This window comes from Microcebus murinus, chromosome 7 (assembly GCF_040939455.1).
Source record: "Microcebus murinus isolate Inina chromosome 7, M.murinus_Inina_mat1.0, whole genome shotgun sequence".
Lineage (NCBI taxonomy): Eukaryota > Metazoa > Chordata > Mammalia > Primates > Cheirogaleidae > Microcebus > Microcebus murinus.
Genome location: NC_134110.1, coordinates 24,260,523 through 24,288,177, shown reverse-complemented (window position 1 = coordinate 24,288,177; position 27,655 = coordinate 24,260,523). Strand labels below are relative to the sequence as shown.

At 41.1% G+C, this 27,655-nt stretch overlaps 1 protein-coding gene across 9 annotated transcripts; it reads right to left on the bottom strand.

The window, feature by feature from the left end:
• Positions 1-1,111: 1,111 nt before the first annotated feature.
• NIPA2 (NIPA magnesium transporter 2) lies at positions 1,112-27,210 on the bottom strand. 9 transcript variants are annotated; one of them, XM_076004893.1, is made up of 8 exons: positions 26,836-27,210; positions 25,936-26,073; positions 20,005-20,126; positions 17,401-17,632; positions 15,768-15,824; positions 8,744-8,834; positions 6,904-7,064; positions 1,112-2,617 (listed from the first exon to the last, which is right to left on the bottom strand). In XM_076004893.1, the coding sequence occupies exons 4-8, from the start codon at positions 17,537-17,539 to the stop codon at positions 1,983-1,985; spliced, it is 1,083 nt and encodes a 360-aa protein (XP_075861008.1). In that variant the 5' UTR covers positions 17,540-17,632; positions 20,005-20,126; positions 25,936-26,073; positions 26,836-27,210; the 3' UTR covers positions 1,112-1,982. The 9 variants fall into 9 exon arrangements, with proteins under 9 accessions (XP_075861008.1, XP_012615448.1, XP_075861007.1 ...); XM_012759994.3 differs by lacking the exon at positions 20,005-20,126; XM_076004892.1 differs by lacking the exon at positions 25,936-26,073.
• Positions 27,211-27,655: the final 445 nt, after the last annotated feature.

Here is a 27,655-nt window from a genome sequence, read left to right as displayed (position 1 = left end):
ACAGAATATAATGAAAAATTAATAACTAGTTTATATTAAGTTTTAAGATAATTATATCAAATAAAATCAATACTTATAAAACTATAAAATGTTAAGAGTTTTAGTTTTGGCTGGGCATGGTGGCTCACGCCTGTAATCCTAGCACTCTGGGAGGCAGAGGCGGGTGGATTGCACAAGGTCAGGAGTTCAAAACAAGCAAGAGACTGTCTCTACTATAAATAGAAAGAAATTGGCCAACTAATATATATAAAAAAAATTAGCCAGGCATGGTGGTGCATGCCTGTAGTCCCAGCTACTTGGGAAGCTGAGGTAGGATCGCTTGAGCCCAGGAGTTTGAGGTTGCTGTGAGCTAAGCTGACGCCATGGCACTCTAACCCCGGCAGCAAAAGTGAGACACATTCTCAGGGCCCTGCCACCCCCAAGGGGGTGAAAATTGTTTCCTTTATGTACAAAGCACAGATATAGTACATAAATATACAGTGTATCTGTGGTATTAAAATTACATGAGGTTGACTGGGTACATTGGCTCATACTGTAACCGTGGGAGGATTGCTTGAGGCTAGGAGTTTAAGACCAGCCTGGGCAACATAGCAAGACCCTGTATCTCTACCAAAACCAAAAAAATTACATGGGAAGGAGGCAGGAAAAAGTAAAACAGCTCCTGGGCTCCCCTGCCCATGGTGAAGCCAATGGAGGGCTGCATGTGATGTCAGCACCACGGGTAGGGGAGCCCTGGGAGTGCCGAGGGTGGCTCAGTGCTGACCCATCACTGTGTAACCAGGCAGGAGCAGCAGACTGGGATAGGCCTGAGCCCCATGTTCTTCCCACCACCCAGGTAGAAATTAATTCTATCAACACTTTTTTTTTCTTAAGAGCCAATGAATGGCTAGGGGTGGAGAGGTTTAAATGCTAGATAGAGTTCATTATACCTTTTTTATTATTCTACATTTTTTTAATATGTTCTTTGAAATTTTCCATAAGCATTTTTTAAAGAGCAAAATTTGTAATGGTCCCAACAAACTCTTAAGCAAAGTAAAATACTTGGTACAGAGAGACCATATTTTACAAACATTTAAAGATTGTTCTAAGCATTCAGACTTGGAAAAGAATATTGTTTCAACTTGTCTTTTTATTATAACATGAACTAAATGTAAGAAATAACCCTAGTCTTCTGATTTTATTTCCCAGAGTTGTTAAGGTCTAAATGACAATATAACTCATTATGAAAATATACTGAAAAGTACAAGAGTTGATGTAAAATGGTAATCAAGGTTCCCAGTATCACGGGATTAGAGGAACTAAAGAATAAACCCAGCCAGGCTGCAAAACAGAGCCCAGCCAAATAGACACAGGGTGCCCTGATTCGAAAAGGTACTGTCTCAGAAGGCCATCGAATACACACAGGAACTGGATTTGTGGTGACAAGCACAGCCTGAGAAATACTTTCTTGGGATGATTTCCTACCTTTGTTTTGTAAGATTTACTTCATTAACTTAGTTTTCCCTTAAACATTTGAAAATTAAAATCATTCATCAGACAGGAGGCCTTTTAATAGGTAAGGTAAATCACAGGATCATGTATTGGGATAATTTTGTTCTTTCTTAAAATAAAAATGCCATAATTGGATGGTCAGGGATTGGTGGAGTAGGGATGACAAATGTACATTTCAGACTTTCATCACCAATGAAAAAATAAAGCATTTTTTATACACTTAAGACTGTCATTAGTGCATTTAAATTTTGGAGAAGGAATCAAAATGTAAAATATCTCTACAATACAATGTTAATAGAAACTTGTCATTTACTTGAGGTCATTTTAGTGAGCTACCATTGTTTAAAATTCTTGGTCCAAATTAATAATTAAACCCTAAAAAAGATTGTCTTTAAAGAACATTATTTGAGGACAATGCTTTTTCAAACACATTCTGATATTCAGATTCACTTTAAACAGAATTATAGACTGACCTTTTAATTACTTCTTTCTTAAAAAGCTGCCAGATTTCCATTTCTTCGGGAGATATTTTCACCATTGTGTTGTTCGATTCCACAGGTTAAACTTTCTTCATTATTATTAAGAACTTCATACATATTAGAGAGATTGCCATTCATTGCTTTTTCATCTTTTCGAAAAGACACAGGCAGAGTTGCTAGACTAAAGCTGACGTCTTTAAAGGCATGCAACAAGAATATCCCCACAATGATTGTAAAGAAGCCACTCAAAGTACCAATGACATCATCAACAGGCATATCTTGCCACTCCTTAAAAAGAATAGCTGAACAAGTTAAAACTGATGTTGTGAAGAACACGTAATATATCGGTGTCACAAGGGATGTGTTGAATATGTCCAGGGCCTTGTTCAGGTAGTTGATCTGGGTGCTCACGCAGACCACCAGGCTCAGTAGCAGCAGCCAGGCGAGGGGGCGCTGCAGCACAGGCTTCCCAGCAAATAACTCCTTGATGGCGATGCCGAGGCCTTTCACACAGGACACGGAAAACGCCCCGATTACAGAGCAGATTGTTATGTACACAAGGATGTTTGTCTGTCCATGGCGAGGACCCACCACAAAGATTAGTATCAAGGCCACAATGACCACAAGTGTTGCAAAAACCACAAAACCTGGGGGAGGCAAAGAAAAGTTATATTTAATCAAATATTCAGTCAGATGTTCTTTTTTTTTTTGAGACAGAGTCTCACTTTGTTGGCCAGGCTAGAGTGAGTGCCGTGGCGTCAGCCTAGCTCACAGCAACCTCAAACTCCTGGGCTCAAGCAATCCTGCTGCCTCAGCCTCCCGAGTAGCTGGGACTACAGGCATTCGCCACCATGCCCGGCTAATTTTTTGTATATATATTTTTAGTTGGCCAATTAATTTCTTTCTATTTATAGTAGAGACGGGGTCTCGCTCTTGCTCAGGCTGGTTCCGAACTCCTGACCTCGAGCAATCCGCCCGCCTCGGCCTCCCAGAGAGCTAGGATTACAGGCGTGAGCCACCGCGCCCGGCCCAGTCAGATGTTCTTAAACACAGATAATCCAAAACAAGATATGATACACTCTTACCGGAAGGAGAAAAGGCATAGCCTGAAAACACAAACCTGCTTTATTTTTGATGCCGCAGCAAGAGTATTCTGAGAATTTACTTAGCTGTACATGCTGGAAGATTAAAACATGCTTCGTATTCACAAATTGTTATTCCACTGACATTTTTTTTTTGAGAGAGTCTCGCTTTGTTGCCCAGGCTAGAGTCAGTGCTGTGGCATCAGCCTAGCTCACAGCAACCTCAAACTCCTGGCCTCAAGCGATCCTTCTGCCTCAGCCTCCCCGGTAGCTGGGACTACAGGCATGCACCACCATGCCTGGCTAATTTTTTCTATATATATTAGTTGGCCAATTTCTTTCTTTCTATTTATAGTAGAGACAGGGGTCTCGCTCTTGCTCTGGTGGTTTGGAACTCCTGACCTTGAGCAATCCGCCCACCTCGGGCTCCCAAAGTGCTAGGATGACAGGTGTGAGCCACTGTGCCCGGCCTCCACTGACATTTCTTAGGTAGCATCTGATGCCTACTTAAGTGCTCTAAGAGGCAAGGAGAATAGGTGGATCAGAACAGGGACAGAAACTAGAGGGGGAATAATCATGAGATGGCCTTGAGTGCTCAACAATTTATAGATGCTGAAAACAGAAGAGTTTTTCAGAAAAAGGATAAAATTTTTTAATATTTAGGGATAACTACTGGAGTAAACAGCAGTCAATTAGAGAACCTGAAAAATATTGTAGGCATTCTGGTTGAACATGGAGAACTGAAGCCAGCATGATAAAAGCCAACGACGGTGCAGTACTGTGGGTCAGGAACTTTTCTCAGCAATTTGCACTCAACTACCCTAAAATACGGGTAGTAACACTTGCATGTTAAGATGAGGATACTGAGGCACAGAGCAGTGATATGCATTTACTCTGTCCCTTCCTCAAATTCCACTAATAAACGATACAAGGATTTCTAAAGAAGCAAATACACAAAAACAGATATAGCAACAATATTTTATAAGTCAGAAAGCAGAGGACAACTAATAACTGATACATTGATAGCAGATCCAAGAAAGCTGAATCCTATATTAGCAGTGATCAAAGATTAAAAAGTGACTCAGGTTGCAGCACAGAATGCTCAACGGTACAAAGTAGTCTGAAGTGGACGTGAAAGCAAGACTGAGAATGAGGCCTAGCTGCAAAGTCTTCAAGAAGCAATGAGACTCATGTCTAGGTCTGGGAGACTGTCCCGCCCCTTCCCCAGCAGACAGTGTCTGCACTGGATAACACCCAGCCAGGGTAAGATGTACATCTGGGTATTAACCCCTCCTCCCCACTCCACTCCCTGGATGCCTATGGCCAAGCAGGAACTATAAGCTTTTCTGCTGGGGATCTGACCAGCCAAACTGTTAAATAAAAGAAAGCAAAGACCACTAAGAGAGAGGCCAAAATAAACAGAAAAATGCAAAGCCTTTGTTTCTTCCATACAGACAGAAGAAAACTGTAAGATAAACACTTCAAGATATATACACCATCTCCCCAAAACCAAGAAAACTACCATTAATATCCTCAGAGAGACAATAGTGAAATACAGACTAATTTTGCACCTAAAACAGCTACAGAAAATGGATGAACTACAAAAACAAAACACACCAAAAAACCCCCAAACAAAAAAGAAACATTTATTTGAGGGTACTAAAGAGCAATCAAAGCAGCCAGGACTTAAGGGGCCGAAATTCAGAAAAAAGAGAACTATCAGCCCAATCTTTACTTCTGCTTTTTCCCTTGGGGCAACCGCCAACACAAAGGGTAAGGATAGGCATAAAGGCCAGTCAAAACTTGTGGAATTTTCAGTGGACTAGGTAAAAACAAGTTGGAATTTGGGACTGCCTTATTAGCAGCTGAGACTTAATGGGCCAAGATCCAGAAAGGAGGGAATTACAGAGTAGGGAGCCCAAATTTCTGTGTACATTTCCCCTTATGGCTTTTGTGGGCACATAACCTGCACAGCCAAAGTCAGAGGAGCCAAGTGGAAAGCCTGGCCAACAGACCGCAGGACTGAGTGGAGATTTCAGTGGTCTTATCTTACTGAGGAGCAGGTACTAGAGCTCATAGCTACCCAAGTAATAGGGCCCAAGTCAAGACCCAATAAGTTCTCTCTGAAGGAAAAACACATCACTCAGAACCTTTATGCTTTTTAATATCTTATGTCTAGCATTCAATCAAAAATGACAAAGGACAGGCCGGGCGCTGTGGCTCACGCCTGTAATCCTAGCTCTTGGGAGGCCGAGGCGGGCGGATTGCTCAAGGTCAGGAGTTCAAAACCAGCCTGAGCAAGAGCGAGACCCCGTCTCTACTATAAATAGAAAGAAATTAATTGGCCAACTGATATATATATAAAAAAAAATTAGCCGGGCATAGTGGCACATGCCTGTAGTCCCAGCTACTCGGGAGGCTGAGGCAGAAGGATCACTCGAGCCCAGGAGTTTGAGGTTGCTGTGAGCTAGGCTGACGCCACGGCACTCACTCTAGCCTGGACAACAAAGCGAGACTTTGTCTCAAAAAAAAAAAAAAAAAAAAAAAATGACAAAGGACAAAACTAAATGCCTAAAAGCCAAAAGGAAAAATAAACTATAGAAATAGGGCCACAAATAATCCTGACATTAGCAAAGACTTTAAAATAACTAAGAATCAAAGAACAAAGCAAACTTTAAAATTAAAAATCTAACAGGAGGAAAAAAAACTCAAAAGGGCTAAAAGATAAAACAGATATCCCAGAAGGCAGAGCAAAAAGGCAATGTAATAAAAATGAGGGGAAAAAAAATAAGAGAACTAATGGTCTAGCTCATGAATTCCAATTAACAGATGAATAATAATTCAACAAAGAGAAAACAGTAAAGAATAGCAAAAGAAATAATTCAGTTCCTCAGAGTAAGACATAAATTTTCAAATTAAAAAGACCCATCAGGACCAGGTGATGGCCCTGTGGCTCACACTTGTAATCCTAGCATTCTGGGAGGCAGAGGCAGGATTGATTGATTGAGGTCAGGAGTTCAAGACCAGCCTGAGCAAGAGCGAGGCTATCTCTAAACAAAAATTAGCTGGGTGTGGTGGCATGTGCCTGTAGTCCCAGCTACTTGAGAGGCTGAGACAGGAGCTCAGCCTAACTTGAGCCCAGGAGCTGTGATAATGCCATTGCATTCCAGCCTGGGTGAAAGAACAAGACTCTGTCTCAAAAAAAAAAAAAAAAACCCACCCGTCAGATACCTAGCACAATGGACAAAAAATGGACCCACATCTAGGCATGTCAGGGAGGGATTTCCAGACACCAAGGACAAAAAGAATATCCAACATGCTTCCAAAGACAAAATAATTGGTCAGATATAAAAGATAAAGAATCATCCTTTGATTTCTCAACAGCAACACGGTAGGTTAAAGATATTTTGAGATATACCAGGTCTCAAAAACTCATCTCCTCTGTGCCCTTTCTCTTCTACTACTATAGTGGCACCACCGAAGATTAAGAAGCAAATCCAGGATTTAGGAAAGAAGGCATCCAGGAAAAAGCCACTAGTCAAGGGACTCCCCAGGATACTGATGAAGGAAAATACAGATGACAACTGCTGACAGCCTCAACTAAGGCCAGACAGAGGCACTGGACGAGACGTTTCTAGAAATGAAACTAAAAATACCTAATGTGTTTGAAAATACTAAGAGTAGAAAAGAAACAAAGGGTTAGGGACGGGAGGGAATGGGAAACATGACTATATTTTCATAATCAGCCATATAAAACAATTTATCTCCTTATGTGCACATTATATTTTGATTGAAATAAAAACTAAGAAGTAAAACACAATAACACCAATAAAGCTTTTCTTTCTTCTTACCTGGATCACCTAGCTTATGAGACATTTCATTTAAAGTCTCGATCTCCTCTTCTTTTGGAGCATGAATGACCATAACTGTGGATCCTAGAATACTTAGCAAACACCCAATTTTCCCATGAAGATTAAGTCTTTCACTTAGAAAGTACGAAGAAAGAATGGCACTAAAACAGGAAGAAAAAAGATCAAGAATTTTAAAATAATCAGGTACTTTTTCTCATTTTCAAGTATCAACACAACTTGGAATTTAAACCATTGAACTCAAACTAAAACGCTGTGTGCTTACGAAGATTCTGGCCGGCTTTCAAGCAAGGTAAAGAAAATGCATATTCAATCATAAAATCAAAAAGTTTCTAGGAAATCATCTGCTTCATTAAACACTACCGCCATTTTTCTACTACAAAAAGTCTATATGAAATTTATAATAAAGAGCTAGTTGTACAAATTTATGTCCTAATTAAGAATCTAGGCCAGGCATGGTGGCTCACGCCTGTAATCCTAGCACTCTGGGAGGCCGAGGAGGGCAGATCGCTCAAGGTCAGGAGTTCGAAACCAGCCTGAGCGAGACCCAGTCTCTACCAAAAATAGAAAGAAATTAATCGACCAACTAAAAATATATATACAAAAAATTAGCCAGGCATGGTGGCACATGCCCGTAGTCCCAGCTACTGGGGAGGCTGAGGCAGTAGGATCGCTTGAGCCCAGAAGTTTGAGGTTGCTGTGAGCTAGGCTGACACCACAGAACTCACTCTAGCCTGAGCAACAAAGTGAGACTCTGTCTCAAAAAAAAAAAAAAAAGAATCTATATCTGGCCAGGCATGGTGGCTCAAGCCTGTAACCCTAGCACTTTGGGAGGGCAAGGTGGGAGGATCGCTTGAGCCTAGGAGTTCGAGACCAGCCTGGGCAACATGATAAGACCCAGTCTCTACAAAAAAATTTAAAAATAAAAAGATTAGCCAGTCATGGTGGCATGCACCTGTAGTCCCAGCTACCCAGGAGGCTAAGGAAGGAGGAGGCTAAGGGAAGATGATCGCTGGAACCCAGGAGTTCAAGGCTGCAGTGACCTATGATTGCAGCACTGCATTCCAGCCTGGGTGTGAGTGAGATTCTGTTAAAAAAAACCAAAACTTATGTATCTAATCCAATGCTTAAAATTTGCTCAGCTTTAATTTATTCCTACTGGCTGATACATCCTTATGTGTTCATTTATTTATATATAATCTGCCTATTAATTAAGTTATCAAGTTTAATAACATATAGCTAGTTTTATCCAAACCTAAAAAAAAAAAATACTATAAAAACTCACAAATATAATAACAGTACAATATAAAGAAAATTAAATGTAAAGAGTAATGACTTGTACCATAACTATTTTACATAGAGTTTCTTGAAAAATAAAAATATCTAACAATCAACGTTAGGACAAGTAACCAAAATCCATACTTCAATATGGGATTGGTTGCTTGGGTTAATAATCAAAAATAACACAAACAGGACCACTCCTTCAAAATGAGCACCCCAGGACAGGTGGAGAAATCTACTCATCACCAACCATGCCCTACACCAAAGTGTGTATACACTGAATGTCCCAATAAATGTTGGGACAGTGTAACTTGGAATTGTAAGAAACTGAAAAAGTAGAACTAGTGCTGGCTCTGAATATAACCAAGACAAAGCATTTTCTCCCACAAATCAACAGCTTGGCCATGCACAGAAGGTAAAAGCACATTAATACGTAGTGTAAAAACCCAAGTCTTCGAGGTCGTTGAAATGTAATGTTTAACACATGTAAGTAGGCAGTACTGAAATCTGTTTCTGCATGTAAAATGTAGTGTCTCCTTACCTCACTAGGACACTGAGAGCTCCTAGTGGAGTCACTAGCGTGGCTGGTGCAAACGCGTATGCAGCGAAGTTGGCCACCTCACCAGCTCCCACTTGAAGAGAGAAAACAAAAGCACCCAGATAGGAATATGTATTAACTTGGAAATACCTGCATTTTATGCAACATCTATATGTTATTTCAACTGTATTTAGTAACTTCACATTTTCTCCTGTCTATTAAAAAGGGTCTCGGGTCTGTAAATTTCTAACATTAGAACAGAGTCTAAATCAATTAGAAACAACCCATATCTATAATTTTAAAGAGTTATTTATATCCTAGGACAACAAATACAAATCACTTAAAAGAAGCCAACACTCATGTAATGTCTTTTTCAATGGCTCCTATTTTTAAAAACCGAACTCATTATCTACCAGGTACCATTCTAGAATCAGGAAATACAGCAGAGAGCAAAAGTTTTATGAGCATGATCCCTTTAGTAAGGGAAGACAGATAGACAAACAAAACACATGTGTCAAGAAGCTAAAAGTGCTATGAAAAGGCTAGGCACAATGGCTCATGCCTATAATCCCAGCACTTTGAGAGGCTGAGGCAATGTCTCAAATATCTTTTTACCCAAGATATTCTGCCATTCCTATTTATCCATGACATTGATTTCTTTAAGGAAAAAAAACAAACTTGGAGAAAGTCTCACTTTCTGGATTTTGTCTGCTTCCATTTCCTATGTGCTCTCTGTTCTGCATAGTCTAGGTTCTTCTTTTCCATCTTCATTGCTTTAAAAAGTAATTTATCATTCCATTCTTTCCTCCATTCATTAGGAATTACACACTTGTTCTATCTTTTGACTGAATATCCCAGAACTGCAGTCTCCAATCCCCACTGAGAAACCTAGGGCTGCACAGAAGGAAGTGAGCGGCAGGTGAGCCAGTGGAAGGTTCATCTGTATTTACAACCGCTCCCCATCACTGCATCACCACATAAGCTACACCTCCTGTCAGACCAGCAGTGGCATCAGATTCTTATAGGAGCGTGAACCCTACTGTAAACCGCATGTGAGGGATCTAGGTTGCATGCTCCTTTTGAGAATCTAATGCCTGATGATCTGAGGTGGAGTTAAGGCTGTGATGCCTTGCACTGGAGAGTGGCTGCAAATGCAGATTATAATTAGCAGAAGTTTGACTGCACAATAAATGTAGTATGTTTGACTCATCCTGAAACCATCCTCCCACCACGCCCCCAACTGTGAAAAATTGTCTTCCATGAAACCGGTCCTTGGTGCCAAAAATGCTGGGGAGCACCACCCTAGAAAATACAACATGTATCCTTAGCCTGTCAAGTCTATGTTAGTGTTTAGCTTTGCTCTCCTTCCAGATATTGCTATAACCTTAGAACTCTTTAATCTACTTTCTCCCTTCCAGTTTATTTGTTGCAAATCTGTAATCTTTTCTTTTGCAAATCTCCAATGTTGCTATAGTCCAGTTTATTATTAGAAATACAGTTCCTTGTAATAAGCACAGTTGTTTTATTGTGTAATATTGAATGCTGTTAAAATTTTATGTATGGATATTTTAAGTTCATGAGCCATTTTTTATTAATTTTTTTCATCAGCACTCACTTGGATGTACTCACATACTTACCAATCTCCCTTCCTGTATCTCTAAGTTTCCACCTAAATCAATTTCTGCTAACTAAATACCTTTTAAATTTGCTTTAGTATAGTTACATCATCAATTTGTCTAGTTTTAATCTTGAAGGATATTTTCACTGAGTAGAGAATTCTACTGCCAGCTACATTTTTAGCACTTTGAAGCTGTATTTCCAACTTATCTACTTCTAGTGTTGCTGAAAACTAAGTTGTCAATCCAACATTTTTTTCCTCTAAATGCTTTTAAGATATTCTATCTTTGGTTTTTCATCAGTTTTACTATGATGTGTTTAGGTCCAGTTTTCTTTTCACAGATTCTGCATTGGTTTTGTGGGGCTTCCTGTTTTTGTTTTGTTTTTTGAGACAGAGTCTCACTTTGTTGCCCTGGCTAGAGTGAGTGCCATGGCGTCAGCCTAGCTCACAGCAACCTCAAACTACTGGGCTCAAGCAATCCTGCTGCCTCAGCCTCCCGAGTAGCTTGGGACTACAGGCATGTGCCACTAAGCCCGGCTAATTTTTTCTATATATATTAGTTGGCCAATTAATTTCTATTTCTAGTAGAGACGGGGGTCTCGCTCTTGCTCAGGCTGGTTTCAAACTCCTGACCTCAAGCAATCTGCTCGCCTCGACCTCCCAGAGTGCTAGGATTACAGGCGTGAGCCACCGCACCCAGCCTTGTGGGGCTTCTTGAATCTGTGGTTTGATAACTGATCAGTTTTGGAAAATTCTCAGCAATTCAAAAACTGCTTCTCCTCCATTCTCTTTGTCCCTTCTTATTCTAAAACTCCAATTATTCACCGAATCCTCTAGGTTCCACAGCCCTCTTACCTGTATTTTCCATCATTTTGTCTATGCTTGCTTCATTCTAGATAGTTTCTTCCAAACTACCTCGAGTTTACTAAGTCTCTCCTCAGCCTCACCAAACCTATAGTTAAGGCAATTCATTCAATTTTCCTTATTGCCATTTTTTAATTCTACAATGTCTTTTTAGTTCTCCAAATCTATAATGTTACTATAGTCCAGTTTATTGTTAAAACTACTGTTCCTTCTAGTAAGCACAGTTGTTTTATGGTCATACACTTCCAGTATCTGTTTTTGCTAAATTTTCTTAATCTCATGTGCATTTTATTTATGTATTTATTTATTTTTGTTTTATGTTTTGAGACAGGGTCTCACTCTACTGCCTGGGTAAGAGTGCAGTGGTTATCATAGCTCAATGCAACCTCAAATGCCTGGGCTGAAGCGATCCTCCTGCCTCAGCCTTCTGAGAGTAGCTGGGACTACAGGTGCATACCACTATGCCCAGCTAATTTTTCTAATTTTTGTAGAGACAAATTCTATGTTGCTCAGGCTGTTCTCAAACTCCTGGCCTCACGTGATCCCCCCTTTTAGATATCTTTTCTTTAAACTGGCCAGGTGTGGCAGCTCATGGGAGGACAGCTTGAAGCCAAGAGTTCCAGACCAGCCTGGGCAACATAGCAAGACCCTATCCCTCCAAAAAAAAAATTTAGCCAGGCGTGGTGGCACATGCCTATAGTCCTGGCTACTCAGTAGGCTGAGGCAGGAGGATTGTTTGAGTCCAGGAGTTCAGGTTACAGCAAACTATGATCAGACAATTGCACTCTTGCGTGGGTGACGACAGAAAGACACCCTGTCTCTAAACAAAAACAAACAGTATAAAGTGAAGATGATATTATATCTTCAAGAGAGAATTTTTACTTTCTTCTGCAAGGTGCCAAAGAGCACCTTGCAGCACCTAGCAGTTCAGGACCAAGGCTAGAGTTACGCAGTAAACACAAATGATCAGATGGTGTACACTCCCTGCTTCACTCCCAAGGTATAGCCTTCCCTGAGTACCAGCCCTGAGCAGGTGGTTATTTCCTATTCTTGGCAGCACCAGACTCTGACCCTTGTTAGTCCAGTTCAAAGGTTCACTCTATCTCTCAGCTGAGTTCTCTAGAGTTACCTTTGCAGTTACCTGTAGTGCATAAGTATCACCAGCTTATCCTTCTGAGCTCTAATCCTTTCCCTGATCTTGGCAAGGTAATTAATTCTTCACTGTCATGTTAGTTCTTTGATACTTTCAAAAGGATGATTTTTACATTCTCTCCAGCTTTTTAACTTGTTTTCAGCAGGAATGTTGGTTCAAATACCTAGTTCACCATTACCATAAGCACTATATTGCTTTTACTGTTCAAAAGTTTTACATAAAATATTACTCTCAAGGTCACCAAGGACTGTCATATTGCTAAACTCAATGGTTACTTTTCAATTCTCATCGTACCTATGCCATATCAGCACTATCTGACCCCAGCGGGCACCCTGCTCCCAAAATGCTTTCTTCATTTGGCTCCCATGGCACTAGGCTCACTTAGTCTCCTCCTACCACTCTTGCTGTTCCTTTTCAGCCTCTTCTCACTCCCCCTCCTGAGCTCTAAATGAACCCAGACTGCTCTCAGGTCTCTGATCTTGGGCCTATTTTCCTATCTATTCTCAGTTGCTACACCACCTCCTCCAATGACTTTAAATAGCAAAAATGACTCCCAAACTTTTTATCTTCAGCCTGGACCACTTTGCCAGAATTTCAGGCCTACTTATCTAATTTACTAACTTGCCATATCTACTTGAATATGTTATAGGTATTTCTAACTTGAACACATCCAGACCAAACTCCAGATATCACCCCATCCCATCAGCCTAGGTCCTTCCTGTAGTCTTGCCATCAGGTAAACACCAACTCAATTCTTAGCCTTGTTTTATGTTGAGACAGAGCCTCACCATGTGTCACTATAGCTCACTACAAGCTCCAACTCCTGGGCTGTAAGCAATCCTTCTGCTTCAGCCTCCCAGGTAGTTGGGACTACATGCGCATGCCACAACATCCAGCTAGAGTTTTGTTACTTTTTCTTTTTCTTTTTGGTAGAGACGGGGTCTTACTCTTGCTTAGGCTGATGTTGAACTCCTGACTCAAGCAATCCTCCCGCTTCAGCCTCCCAGAGTACTAGGATTACAGGCATGAGCCACCAAGCCTGGCCAACACCAACTCAACTCTTCTAGTTACTATGGCCAAAAACCATCATGTCATCCTCAACTCTTCTCTTTCACACCCTACATCTTGGTCAGTGAGCAAATCTTGTCGGTTCTACCTTTAAAACACCCAGAATTCTGGCCGGGCGCGGTGGCTCACGCCTGTAATCCTAGCACTCTGGGAGGCCAAGGCGGGCAGATAGCTCGAGGTCAGGAGTTCGAAACCAGCCTGAGCAAGAGCGAGACCCCATCTCTACTAGAAATAGAAAGAAATTAATTGGCCAACTAATATATATATGGAAAAAATTAGCCGGGCATGGTGGTGCATGCCTGTAGTCCCAGCTACTTGGGAGGCTGAGGCAGGAGGATCGCCTGACCAGACTGAGCAAAAGCAAGACCCTGTCTCTACTATAAATAGAAAGAAATTAATTGGCCAACTAATATATATAGAGAAAATTAGCTGGGCATGGTGGCGCATGCCTGTAGTCCCAGCTACTTGGGAGGCTGAGGCAGGAGGATCGCTTGAGCCCAGGAGTTTGAGGTTGCTGTGAGGTAGGCTGACGCCACGGCACTCACTCTAGCCTGGGCAACAAAGCGAGACTCTGTCTCAAAAAAAAAAAAAAAACATACCCAGAATTCTATGGCTTCTTACTACACTCACCGCTACTGTTCTGGTCTATTATCACCTCTTTCTTGATTATTGCAATAGCCTCCGACCTGGCTTCTCTGCTTCTGCCCCTATGCATTCTATACCTCAACACAGCAGCCAGAGAGATCCTATTAAAATCCAAGTCAGACCATGTTACTCCTCTGTTCAAAAGTCTACAATGACTTCCCATCTAACATAAAAGTCAAAGTTCTTTCCATGACCTACAAAGCCCCATGTGATCTGGACCCTCACAACTTCTCTGAACTTACCTCCTGCTACTTCTCCCCACATTCACTGCCTTACTGCTACTCTTGCCTCTTTAATGTTTCCTGAGGTTTTTAGTAATCCAGTGTTGCAAAACAAGCACCATAAAATTTGGCAGTTTAAAACAACCATTTATTCTCATGGTTTCTGCTGGTCAAGACTTAAGAAAGGGGTCAGTAAGGAGTTCTCACTCAGGGTCTTTCCACAGGTTATAGTCAAGATTTCAACTAAGGCTGCAGTCACCTGAAGGCTGGACTGAAGCTGGAGGACCCACATCCAAGGTGGCTCACTCACATAGGTGGCCAAGTAGGTACTGTCTCAGTGAGGGCCCAGGAACTTCTCTACAGGCCACTTGAGTGTTCTCACAACACAGCAGCTGGCTTCCCCCAGAGCGAGCAATCCAAGCAATCAAGGAAAAAGCTGCAATGCCTTTTATGACTTAGCTTCAGAAGTCACACATCACCACTTCCATGGTATTCTTTGATCACACTGGGCCAGCAACAACTCAGTGTGAAAGGAGATTAAGCAAAGATGTACATGCCAGGTGAAAGTTACCAGGGCCATCTACCTTTCACACATTAATTGGTCAGGCATGGTCCCACTTCTTGGCATTCACACTTACTGTTTCCTCCTGCGTCAAATTATTTTCCCCCAAATATCCATATGGGCAGATCCTTCACTTCCGTCTTTTATGCAAATATTTCTTTGGTGAGGCTTAATCTGGCCCCCATCTAACATTTTAAACCTATCCATCCTCCATTTTACATGCCCCTTTGTGACTCTACCTCCTCCTAAGCATTTATGGCCACACACATGTGCACAAACATTTTATCTTGTTTATTGCTTGTCTCCCATTGAGAATGTTTATTGCTTGTCTCCCATTGAGAATGTCTCTCCCATTGAGAATGTGGGCAGGGATTTTTCTGTGTTTTTTTCTCACTAATGTACTCCAGCATCTAGAACAATACCTGGCATCTGAGAGATGATTAATAAATACTGTAAAACAGTCAAGGCTCAGAGTCTTAAGTATAATTTTTTTCATGTACCTTTTTAAAGATAATCATCAAAATAAGCATGGACAGTCTTACCAAATACACACCCACTTCCTTTTCTACTGGAATGAGAAAAGAGGGAGAAAAACTAAAAACAGGATTTTTCTAAAACTTTTCACTTTCGAATTTACCTTCTTAAATTGAGAATTTTAAAAAATACTTAGGTGTATCAAATATGTTTTAATCAGATGGAGAAAAAAGTCTTAACATTCAAATTAAATATGCTATTAAACTGCTGAATGACTTTCACAGGCTTAAATATTATACATTTTAGTTTTGTTAAGTAAAAAAACAAGATTTATTTAAAGTTTTTATATTTGCTAATTTGAAGCTATAAGAGTATTTTAACATATAGCTATAATATTTTCTTGAAATGTTGTCTATACATACTTGACAGCAGTCCAGCCCACCACAACCATTCTTTAAGATATGCATGGCCACCTTGACCTGTGAATGAAGAAATATTCACATCTTTGGAAGATCATCAGACTCTTGTATAAATTATGACAACCACTAATAATAACAGATTTAAAAATATCTCAGTTGCTGATTATTACTACTTTACTTTTATTATTTTTTGGGTTTTTTTTTTTGAGACAGGGTCTGCCCAGGCAAGACTACAGTGGTGTCATCACAGCAACCTCAAACTCCTAGGCCCAATCCTTCTGGTGCAGCCTCCCAAGCAGCTAGCCTACAGGCGTGTGCCACCACACCTGGATAATTTTTCTATTTTGTGTGGAGATGAGGTCTCACTCTTGCTCAGGCTGGTCTTAAACTCCTGGCCTTAAGCAATTCTCCCACCTTGGTCTCCCACAGTGTTGGGATTACAGGTCTGAGCCACCTTGGATGTGACAATTATGCCACATAACACTGAGATCTGTCATGAATGCCTCAGACAGAGGTGTCAGTGGGGTCAATCACACTGACTATCCCCCAAGGTCTTGTGACTTGTTGGCAATTCCTGGGGAAACAACCTACATCATACAGAAAATTCACTAAACTGGGTCCTTCAAGCCAGGGAAGCTCCCTTTCCCTCCTGCCAATTTGAGATCATCAGAAAAAATGTCTAAGGTAAAAGTCAGAACTTTTACTATCATGAACAAAAGATCCCAACCTTCAATAAGTTCTGATTCCGACACCTGCACTCAAATGTTTATAGCAGCACAGTTCACAATTGCAAAGATGTGGAAACAACTGAATTGCCCATCAATACATGAGTGGATTAATAAAATGTGGTATATGTATACCATGGAGTACTATTCAGCTATAAGAAACAATGGTATAGCACCTCTTCTATTTTCCTGGCTAGAGCTGGAACCCATTCTATTAAGTATCCCAAGAATGGAAAAATAAGCACCACATGTACTCACCAGCAAATTGGTATTAACTGATCAACACCTAAGTGGACATATAGGAATAACATTTATTGGGTATTGGGTGGGGTGGGAGGGGATGGGTATATACACACACAATGAATGCGATGCAAACCAACTGGGGGATGGACACGCTTGAAGCTCTGACTTGAGGGGGGGGCAAGGGCAATATACGTAACTTTAACATTTGTACCCCCTCAATATGCTGGGGGAAAAATAAATAAATAAAAAGAAACTTTTTCAGTTGTAGGAGTTTTTCCTCACTGTACACTATTTATAACTACGTTAGTAATAAACTAATATATATCTCACACACACAAAAAATAAGTTCTAATTCAAATAGGAGACCCTTATTTCTTCTCTTAAGACATACTGAAACTTAAAGAAAAGGCTGGATGTTAATTTGCCATTAGTCCCTGTTTCACTTTGTTAATAACTGCAGGAATTAACTAATTTTGACATCTTTTCACTTTTTATTTTTCTCGTGATGAAACTGATGTTTGATTCTCTATAAACATTTACAACTCTTGAACAGTCCAGAGTTTCAAATATACTTACTAGGAATGAAGAGGTGGTCTTCCACAAAGAACATGAGTATGTAAGTAAGTACACACTGATGTCATTTCAAAGTCACAGAGGGCATAACGTACCTGCTCTCATAGAGCCTTTTCTAGCAAGTCGAAGAAGACCTTTTTTTTTCAAAATGAAACTTCCTCCAATGAAAATGCTGGAGCTCATAGCCAATCCCAGACCAATATAAAAGTCATATTTTCCACGCCCCTGGCTCATTTCGTTTGTTACTTAAGAGGTTCCTGTGAATCACATTGATCACAGAACAGAGAAACTGCTGGTACTACAGGCAGGACGATGCAGTCTCCAAATCTAAACAATACAAAATGAAATGAGATTTTCATAGAATGATCATGACAGCTCACATGCAATTCAAAATTTTACTCCATTTCTCTTCTCATAAAGGAAAAATATTTTCATTACTAACATTGATAATAAATATATTTCTTATTTAAATTTAGCACCAATTCTTCCAATTATGGCAAAAGATGGGATCATGATACAAGTTTAAATTGATTTTATCAACTTTGATTCTATATTTCAAAAAAAGTTTCTAGTCTTATCTAATGGTCCATTGTAATCAACTTTGCCAATGATGAAAAAAAAATTCTACAGAAAAATCAGGCCTAACTATATACAAATCTAGTTTAGAAACACATTTATTAATTTCACAAATGTGTCCTTTTGAGTAATCTATAGAGAAATTCAAACTTTTCCACCCATACATTTTCTTCTTAGAAATATATGTGGATATAAGCATAAGGTAATTTATTTAGCCTATTTGGGGATGTGTTGAGAGAAAGCAGATTTCACATTATCTTGTTAGCAGAAGATGACTCCTAGAGAACATGAGGACCTAGACAGTTCAATCCACAAAACCACCTGCAATTTTTTTTTTCCCATATAGCCAATGCGTGAACTCAGCTGACAAATGAACTAAAGCAAAGCATGGATAGCGGAGAAAAAACAGTACTTAGCAACAAGGCTTTTGATTGGTTATAATTAACTGCCAGTCCAACTTTTCAATATGTCTTGGGATTTTTAGCGCCACAATTTGGTCCAACTTTCTAGTATGTCTTGAGATTTTTAGTCCCACGATTTAACTACCGAGTCCCAGAATTAATCTGCAATTCATTCAGGATCCTCACTAACTACCCAAGTTTTTTTATTCAAGTTACAGACCCTGGCATTTAACCAAGGCAGTTTAAACTCCTGTGCACATAGCCCCTCAATTACTTTATCTGCCCACCCAAACAGTATTTACTGGATATATGATGCTCTAAGTGCTAAGCATTACGCTAAGCTCTCTGGATAAAGTGGTGATCGCTTTTAGTCTTTTTGTTATTGTTGAGACAGAGTTTCATTCAGCCTAGGTCACAGCAACCTCAACTCCTGGGCTCAAGCATTCCTCCTGCCTCAGCCTCCCGAATAGCTGGGACTACAGGCATGCGCCATCATGCCCAGCTAATTTTTTCTATATATTTTTAGTTGGCCAATTAATTTCTTCCTATTTTTAGTAGAGACAAAGTCTCACTCTTGCTCAGGCTGGTTTCGAACTCCTGACCTTGAGTGATCCGCCCACCTCGGCCTCCCAAAGTGCTAGGATTACAGGCGTGAGCCACCGTGCTGGCCTCATTTTTAGTCTTAATGCTTAATGATTAATAACTTTAGTCTTAAGAGTCATTAGGGAGATAGATAAGAGACAGTTAAGGAGGGGGTGATGACATACTAATGATAAACACGGTATTATTACACTGAGTTGGTATCAATCCAAACACAAATGCTTTTAATTTGCCTGCTGAGGAACATTATGGTTCCTGTACACTTCAATGAGAAGACTATTCTTCCTCACCCCACTGATTTGAGGTTTGGCCATCAAGCATGCTTTGCCCAATGGGAGGCAGGTATAAGTGATACAGTGCCAGCCTCTCACACTTCAGTTTGAACCTTTGCACACTGCCATCACCATGTGAAGAGCATACCCTGGGAAGCCCACTGATCACAAGAGAGTGAAACGCACAGAAAATAATTATCCCAGCTGACCCACAAAACTGTATGATCATAAATGCTTATTCCCATATGCCACTGAGATAGCTAACATGTACATGAATGGTTTTACTATGCTAAGTATAAAATTTCCACCCTAGTTTTTAAAAACCCAAAAATTATTTGCAGAAAATAGAGATCTTTATTAAAGCTGGGTAACGGGTAAATAAGGGTTCATTGTATTTGATACAGTTTGGATGTTTGTCCTCTCCAAATCTCATGTTGAAATTTGAGTTCCAATATTGGAAGTGGGGCCTGGTGGGTGGGATTTGGATCATGGGGGCAGATTCCTCATAAATGGCTTGGTGCCCTCACCAAGGTAATGAGCATTTTATTTATGGTCAGCCTCATAAAATTCTCAAGTTCTATCTTTGAAGATAAACACTTAAGTTCCTTAACAACAATTACTTTGGTTCTTTGTGGTAGTTTCCCCACAAAAGGCACTCATTTATGATGGCAAATCTGATTTATAACCCTTTCTAGAAGTGAGGCTATCTGGTTATTTGTTCACTCATGGAACTATACCTGTGTGTATATATGTGGGGATGGGAAAGCAATATAAAATTTACAAGCCCTCAAATTATAAAGCAGCCTTTAGTCAGTAAAATAAGAAAATGAATTATCTCATTTTGACTTACAGTTTGAAAATAGGACAACAGTATGAATGTCCCAAAAGGAATGTGTTAGGTCGTTACTCTCAGAATTGGTGACACTCTGCTCCCACCCTCTGTAACTGAAGGTCAATCACAGCTGGGAGAGCCTGCAACAGAGAGATTTTTATTCTTAAGGATTAGCCATGAGGCAGGGGCAGGCTTAAAGACAGCTAAACAAAACTTTGCTAAATTTCACTTCAATTAGGTTCCCAAACCAGAGATGCCAGTTGATAACCTGCCCACCTTACTACTTAGAGGGGCGCAAGTGGAGTAACCCCTATTAGGTTTATTTACGTGTGGCCATTTGTTCAATACACATATTAAGCAACTATTATGTGCCAGACACCGAAGTTATAAAGATGATCAAAGGTCCCATCTCAAGGACTCCACAGCTGAGAATTAAACATTCTAAAAATAACCTATTAAAATTTTAAACACACTTTGAAAGACTCTCGGAATTTTCAGCTTGTTCTAAATTTTAACAAACTTGATTTTCACAATTACTGATATTTATGAATACTTATAATGTAAACTTTCATTAAATGAAAGCATATCAAGAAAGGAATAAATATATCTCAAAGAAAATAAAATGAACTTAGTCCACCTTCTTAAATAATGTGGAGAACAGGTAATTTAAGGAACAGGATAAAATGGTCTAGTGGCCAAGTACAATGACTCACACCTGTAATCCCAGCACTTTGGGAGTGAAGGCAGAAAGATCACTTGAGCCCAGGAGTTTGAGACTAACTAGCCTGGGCAACAGAGAGAGACCCTGTCTCTAAAAAAAATTTTTTTAAAAGACAATTAGCCAGGGGGGAGGGGGGCGGGTATATACATACATAATGAGTGAGATGTGCACCATCTGGGGGATGGTCATGATGGAGACTCAGACTTGTGGGGGGAGGGGGGAAATGGGCATTTATTGAAACCTTAAAATCTGTACCCCCATAATATGCCGAAATAAAACAAATAATAAAATTAAAAAAAAAAAAAAAGACAATTAGCCAGTCATAGTAGTGTGTGCCTATAGTCCAACTGCTTGGGAAGATGAAGCAGTACTGCTTGAGTCCAGGAATTAGAGGCTGCCATGATCTATGATAGTGCCACTGCACTCCATCCAGCCTGGGTAACGGAGTGAGACAAAAATAGAAGAAAGAAGAGGCCGGACGCAGTGGCTCACGCCTGTAATCCTAGCACTCTGGGAGGCTGAGGCGGGAGGATTGCTCAAGGTCAGGAGTTCGAAACCACAGCCTGAGCAAGAACAAGACCCCTGTCTCTACTAAAAATAGAAAAATTAATTGGCCAACTAAAAACATACATAGAAAAAATTAGTCGGGCATAATGGCACATGCCTGTAGTCCCAGCTACTCAGGAGGCTGAGGCAGAAGGATTGCTTGAGCCCAGGAGTTTGAGGTTGCTGTGAGCTAGGCTGATGCCATGGCACTCTAGCCTGGGCAACAGCGTGAGACTCTGTCTCAAAAAAAAAAAAAAAGAAGAAGAGGGGAGAGGAAAGGGAATGGAAAAGGGAAGAAAAGGAAGAGAAAAAAGAAAAAGGAAAGAAAGTAAGGAAAGAAGGAAACAAAAGAGAGGAGGAAAGGAAGGAAGAAAAGAATGTACTAGTATTCTAATGAGGAAAACCTAAATTAAGATTTGCTTTGCAAAATGACTAATAAGCGGCCGGGCGCAGTGGCTCACGCCTGTAATCCTAGCTCTCTGGGAGGCCTAGGCGGGCAGATTGCTCGAGGTCAGGAGTTCGAAACCAGCCTGAGCAAGAGCGAGACCCCGTCTCTACTATAAATAGAAAGAAATTAATTGGCCAACTAATATATATATATATATATATACACACAAAAAATTAGCCGGGCATGGTGGCGAATGCCTATAGTCCCAGCTACTTGGGAGGCTGAGGCAGGAGGATTGCTTGAGCCAGGAGTTTGAGGTTGCTGTGAGCTAGGCTGACCCCATGGCACTCACCCTAGCCTGGGCAACAAAGCAAGACTCTGTCTCAAAAAAAAAAAAAAAAAAAGACTAATAAGCAACACAATCGCCAAAATCAGCAAACTTTAAAAATTATACCAACTGAAGTACATATACAACTTTCCACTTGTCACAATACTTTTGACATTTTGCTTTTACAAATGCTTGAAAAGATATGTGGTAAGGGCCCATGATGAGGTGACAGAGATGCTAAGTAACTTGTCACCCAACTGGGGTTAGCACACGGTCCTCATCCTCAGCCTTCTGTCTTTCCCACTGGAGTCTCCTTTTAGTCCCAGAGGCAGAACACAAGCAAGTTGCAGCTCAGACCAGGCTCTCGGTGCAGGTGGTCTTCTCTGCCCCATCTGCTCCTCCCTGCACTCTGACAATGGCTTCACTATCCTCATCACCCAGAGTGGACACAAGGGCCAAGAGTGCCAGATGGCTTCTACCACTGAAATGCGGTCTTGCGCCTGCTCTGTTAACCAGACCCTGTACCTTTGTGTATCACCCAATCCTGGTCTGGCTAAAACATATGATGCTGCCGTGCTGCTCTATAAAACACATCTCTGCCAGTCTTTCTTTTGCTTAAACATTTAGAATGACTACCAGCTGTTGACAGAATGAAGTCCCATTTTTGTAACCTAGTCACTAAGACCCTTTACCATTGGTTCCAAATATACCTTTTAAATCTTATCCCCCAATACCATTTCATACATCCTGCGTTCTACACACGTCAGCACACTGTTGCCATTCTAACCTATTCCTACTTTTCCTCCTCCGTATTTTTGTCTACACTACCCTCTCAGTTCAAAAAGCACCTCTACAAGGAAGCCCTGCTTGAATTCCACAAGCCAGAGTCATCACAAAATTTCCTGAATTCCCTAACCTTTAACCTACACCTCTCTTTGGACACTTCTCTTCTAGTCTGTATTTCAGTTACTTACGTACATAACCCCTATCACCTTCACTGTGGCTCCCTGTGAAGAGATGGTTTGCCTATATCATTTACTTAACCAACAAAGATTTACTGAGTACACAGTATACTCTAGGAATAGGGGCACAACAGTGAATAAAACCAAAACCCTAACCTCACGGAGTTTACCTTCTGTTGGACGTAGGGTGAAACAAACAACAACAACAAAATGAGGACATTATAGTGGAAAGCAGTTAAATGCTATAGTGAAAATAAAGCCCGTTAAGCTCACTGGGGAGTTGTATTTTAGTTAGGGTGGTTAGGAGGACTTGCTGAGGAAGTCACATTGAGCAAAAGCTTCAAAGAGATGGGAAAAGAACAAAGCAGAGAGAGAAAAGAAAGTGCAGAGGGTCTGAGGTACAAGCAGGTGTAGTTTTCTAGGAAAAGAAAGGCCGCTGTGGCTTACCCTGAGGGAGGGAGGGTAGGTGAGATATCACAGCAGAGGAAAACAGTGAGTGTCAGATCATGTGGGGCCCTAGTCTATAAGCAAATCTAAAACACATGGAACAGATCTGTAATCCTCTTGCTAGGTCATAATTTATTTTCTCTGGAACCATTATAGAACTTTAGATAGTTGTTCTATTTCTGGTTTATTTATATAAAACAAATATAGTCAGATATACACAAATGTTTAATGTGCTGAGCATGCTCTAGTCTGAGGGGTGCTCTTAGTTCTACAATACAGAGAGGTCCTCTTTTTTAGCTTGTTATCAAGTAGAGGTTTCTATTTAATTTTAAGTAAATTTGTGTATATTTGAGGTTTACAATACGATGCTACAGGATACATATAGTGAAATGGTTACTAGAATGAAGGGAATTAACATAACTATCCTCTCATATAGTTACATTTTTGTGACAAAACCAGCTAAAATCTACTCAAAAACCCCTAATGTTATTACCTATAGTCCTCACATTGTACACTCCATCCCCAGACTTGTTCATCCTTTATTCATCTTTGTTCATCTGCTACTTTGTACCTTTGACCTACATCTCCCATTCCTCCTCTACCTTAATCCCCCAGTAATAACTGCTTTATTCTCCACAAAGAAGTCTATCTTTCTGCTCAACATCACAATATACACCAAACAAATCAGAGTTTGGATGAAGATTATACCTTCTACGAGGGAAAAAATGTATTTAAAATCATGTGTCTTAAATATGAGTGAACTAGTTTATACATTAAAATATGAGATCTGTCCAGAAAGTATCCAGCCATGTAGTATGAAAAATGGAGACATTTACCGAAGATACAAGATACACTGTACACAGGACAGTGACACCTCACTCCCCTTTAAAGTAGGCGCCTTGGAACTTCACACATTTCTCCCAGCATCTCTTCCACTGCTCAAAACACTCTGTGAAATCCTTTGTTGGAATCACCATCAGCTGCCTCATCGTATTTTCCTGAATCTCATGCATGGTGTGAAATCTCTTCCCTTACAAAGGTGATTTTAGTTTTGGGAAAAGCCAGAAGTCACAGAGCGCCAAATCTGGGCTGTAGGGGGGCTGAATCACCTGGGTGATTTGATGTTTCGCAAAAAAAACTCTGCCCAAGACCAGACGTGATGCATGGGTAGGCACGTTCTCGTAAGGAAGCTGCCAATCGCCAGTTGCCCATAACTGTTACCCTTTTTGTTGCATTGTATCTTTCAACTGATGAAGAACATTGAGGTTGTACTCCTTATTAACTGTTTGGCCCGGAAGAGCATATTCATGATGGACAACACCTTCTGAACCAAAAAGCACAGTCTGAACCAAAAACACATGGTCTTGATCTTGCTTTGTCTTTGCCGTACCTTCTTTAGGTATGGAGAAACAGGTGACTTCCATTGGGACAACTGGGCCTTCGTTTCTGGATTCATCTCTGGTTATGACCTCCTTGAGGAAATGTGGTTCACTGGTAGTGGTTTGAAGCAAATCATTAGCAAATATAGCACGATGTTCCTTCTGCTCTGGTAGCAGAAGCCATGAAACGCATTCTGCCACTACACGTTCATGCCAAGATTATGCATCAAAATCTTGGACACAGTAGTTTTTGGATCCCCAGATCAGCTTCTAGTTCTCACGCTGTCAGTGGCTGATCTTTATATTGACTGCAGCCTGTACATGTTCAACCATTCTCAGGTGTTCTGCCTGTTTCAGGCCTTCCAGAACATGGATCACTTTCAACAGATTCTTGACCATCTTTGAAACGTTTGTGCCACACTTTTATTTGCACTGCACTCATTGCATCATCCCCAAAAGCCTTCTGAATCATCCAAACGGTTTCCTAGGAGGAATGTTCAAGCTTAATGCAAAATTTCATGCAGATTCATTGCTCTACTTGTTCAGTCATTTTGAACGCAATGGCCACAGAGTACACATGCTCACCCAACAGCATCTAGCACCCCACTTACTAGTAGAATGAAGTCATCATTGTTCACATATACCCAATAGTCCACTTTCCTTGGCTGCCAGGTTACATCAACGTTGTGCAAACCGTTCTCATTGTATTACCAATGGCTGAATATTTTCCAGACAGACCTCATATCCTGAAAGCAAGTGAAATTCTTTTTTATTATGATCTCTTCCTAACAATAGCAGCTACCAGTTATCGAGCACCTACCTAGGTCTTGTTCCAGTGATTTATATTCATCACTTCTATTCTACACAAAAATATATCATTATCCCCACTTTACAGCTAAAGAAATCACACCTCCCAGAGGTAAAATCAAATGCAGAGAATCACACAGAAAGTAGTGGACTGTACTTCTGCAATTGGCTGCCACATCATATCAAAACTTTAGAGTTCTGTCTTTACTTCTGCTTGGTTTTCACTGCTATCTAAAGTCAGTTTTAACTTTTTTCCAACCTCTCATTTGGCTAATTATTCTTAAAAGCAGTATGTACTTATAAATACTACAGAATCTAAATTTCCAGCCCTAATTTAGCAACATTAGTTATAAATCAAAATTTTAACTTACATGAAAATTTAATATGGTCTCTATTATGAAAAAAAAAGGCTGGAAGAAGTTAGAGATGATTTATTCACTCTCATTTCATCGTAAATACTACCTTTTATTCCCATTTAAAGTTTTAAACCCTCGCAGAGTAGCTCCAGCCTAGAAAGAAGAAAATACAGAAGTAGGCCAAAGAACTGTATGGTTACCAAGTACTTTTTAAAATTTGGTTACTAGCCTCCATACTTATTTTACTAACCAATTAACATGAAACCTACTCAATCGAGCATAACATACTGCTTCAACAGACAGCTTACTGGAATGAAAGATCTCTACTGTCTCGTATTTCCTCTTCTAACTTAAAAAAAAAGTACTAACTGGGCACATGGTATGTACAAAACTTCTAGAAAAAGAACTTAAGATGTAGTCCTGTACTAAATGAATTGACAATCTAGTAAAGAAATTAGAAAGGAACAAACACAAAACTAAACATAGAGTTTTGTGCAACCGTGTGGAGAGGAAAACAGGACTCAGCGCTTTCATAAGAGGGAATTAAAACAGCCTTGTTCAAAACGTTACAGCACATTTCTAAGGTTTGTTCAACTGTCAGTTATTACCCCTGTAGTAGTTGAAACCATCTTCTAAAATTCACCAAGACAAATAAAAACCATTTAATAAACTTAATGAACGTGCACTCCTGGCAGGGCCAACCAAAGAGCCAGGTTTCCGTGGGATCTGAATGGCAATCAGATTCACGGTGGGATCTGAATGGCAATCAGATTCACGATGGGCTTCCTCGCTGCGAATTAATAGGAAAACAGCTTCCTTAACTCAAAACACCCGGAAAGGAAAATTGCCCCTGAAGGGCTCTTCCCCGACCCAAAACGAGCAGGCTCGCCTCCAACTCAGCCCCTTCAAGCTTGCCTGAAAGGAAAGAGTGACGACCTCACATCAGTGGGCAGGCCGGCCGCACCGCTCCTCCTCGGCAATCTGGCACGGGCACCTCGGCTCACACCCCCGCAGAGGCCGCCCCCTCCTGCGCTCGCGAGGCCACCGCCTTCGTCGCCGTCCAGTGGGAAGTGCGAGCATCCGGGGCTACAGCCGTGCACACCTCCTCCTCCATGAGGGAGCGCCGAGGGGAACCTGCCCCAGCCGACCTACGGCCCCACCACCGCTGCCTCCCGGACCCAAGGCCGCCGCTGTGGAAAACTTGGGCGCGGCCGAATGACGCAAGAGCCCGCGCACGCGCGCGCAGTTGTCCCCGTGCAAGGCCCCGTCCCGGGTGCCCTCTCGCGCTGGGTTCCGGTTTCTTCGAGAGGTCCCTGTGAGAGAGGAGAGCAGAGGGCGGAGCGTGGAGCGCAGGGGCGGGCTTTGAGCGAAACGGGGGCGGGCGAGGCATGGGGCGGGGGATGGGGCGGGGCATTGGGCGGGCCGAAGGGGTATTTTGCGTGGTGGCGTTTCCTGACCTACTGATCAGAGTTCCCTGCGGCGCATATTTAAAATGCGAATTCACAGGGGCGGTCAGCACGTGAAGCTGTATTTTGAGCGCTGTCCCGGGCGATGCCCTTGGGCATGAAAGGGCAAGGGGCGAGGCTCGGGGCCAGCGGAAGAAGCCGGGGCGGTTTCTTCGCTTTTGGGGGCTTTCTCCCCAGATGCTAATTGACCAAATCCCGGAATAGATGAGAGTTTGTGGTTTAGTGGAAGCCCTTCTCGAAACACATGAAGGGAGATTTATTCTTCAGGA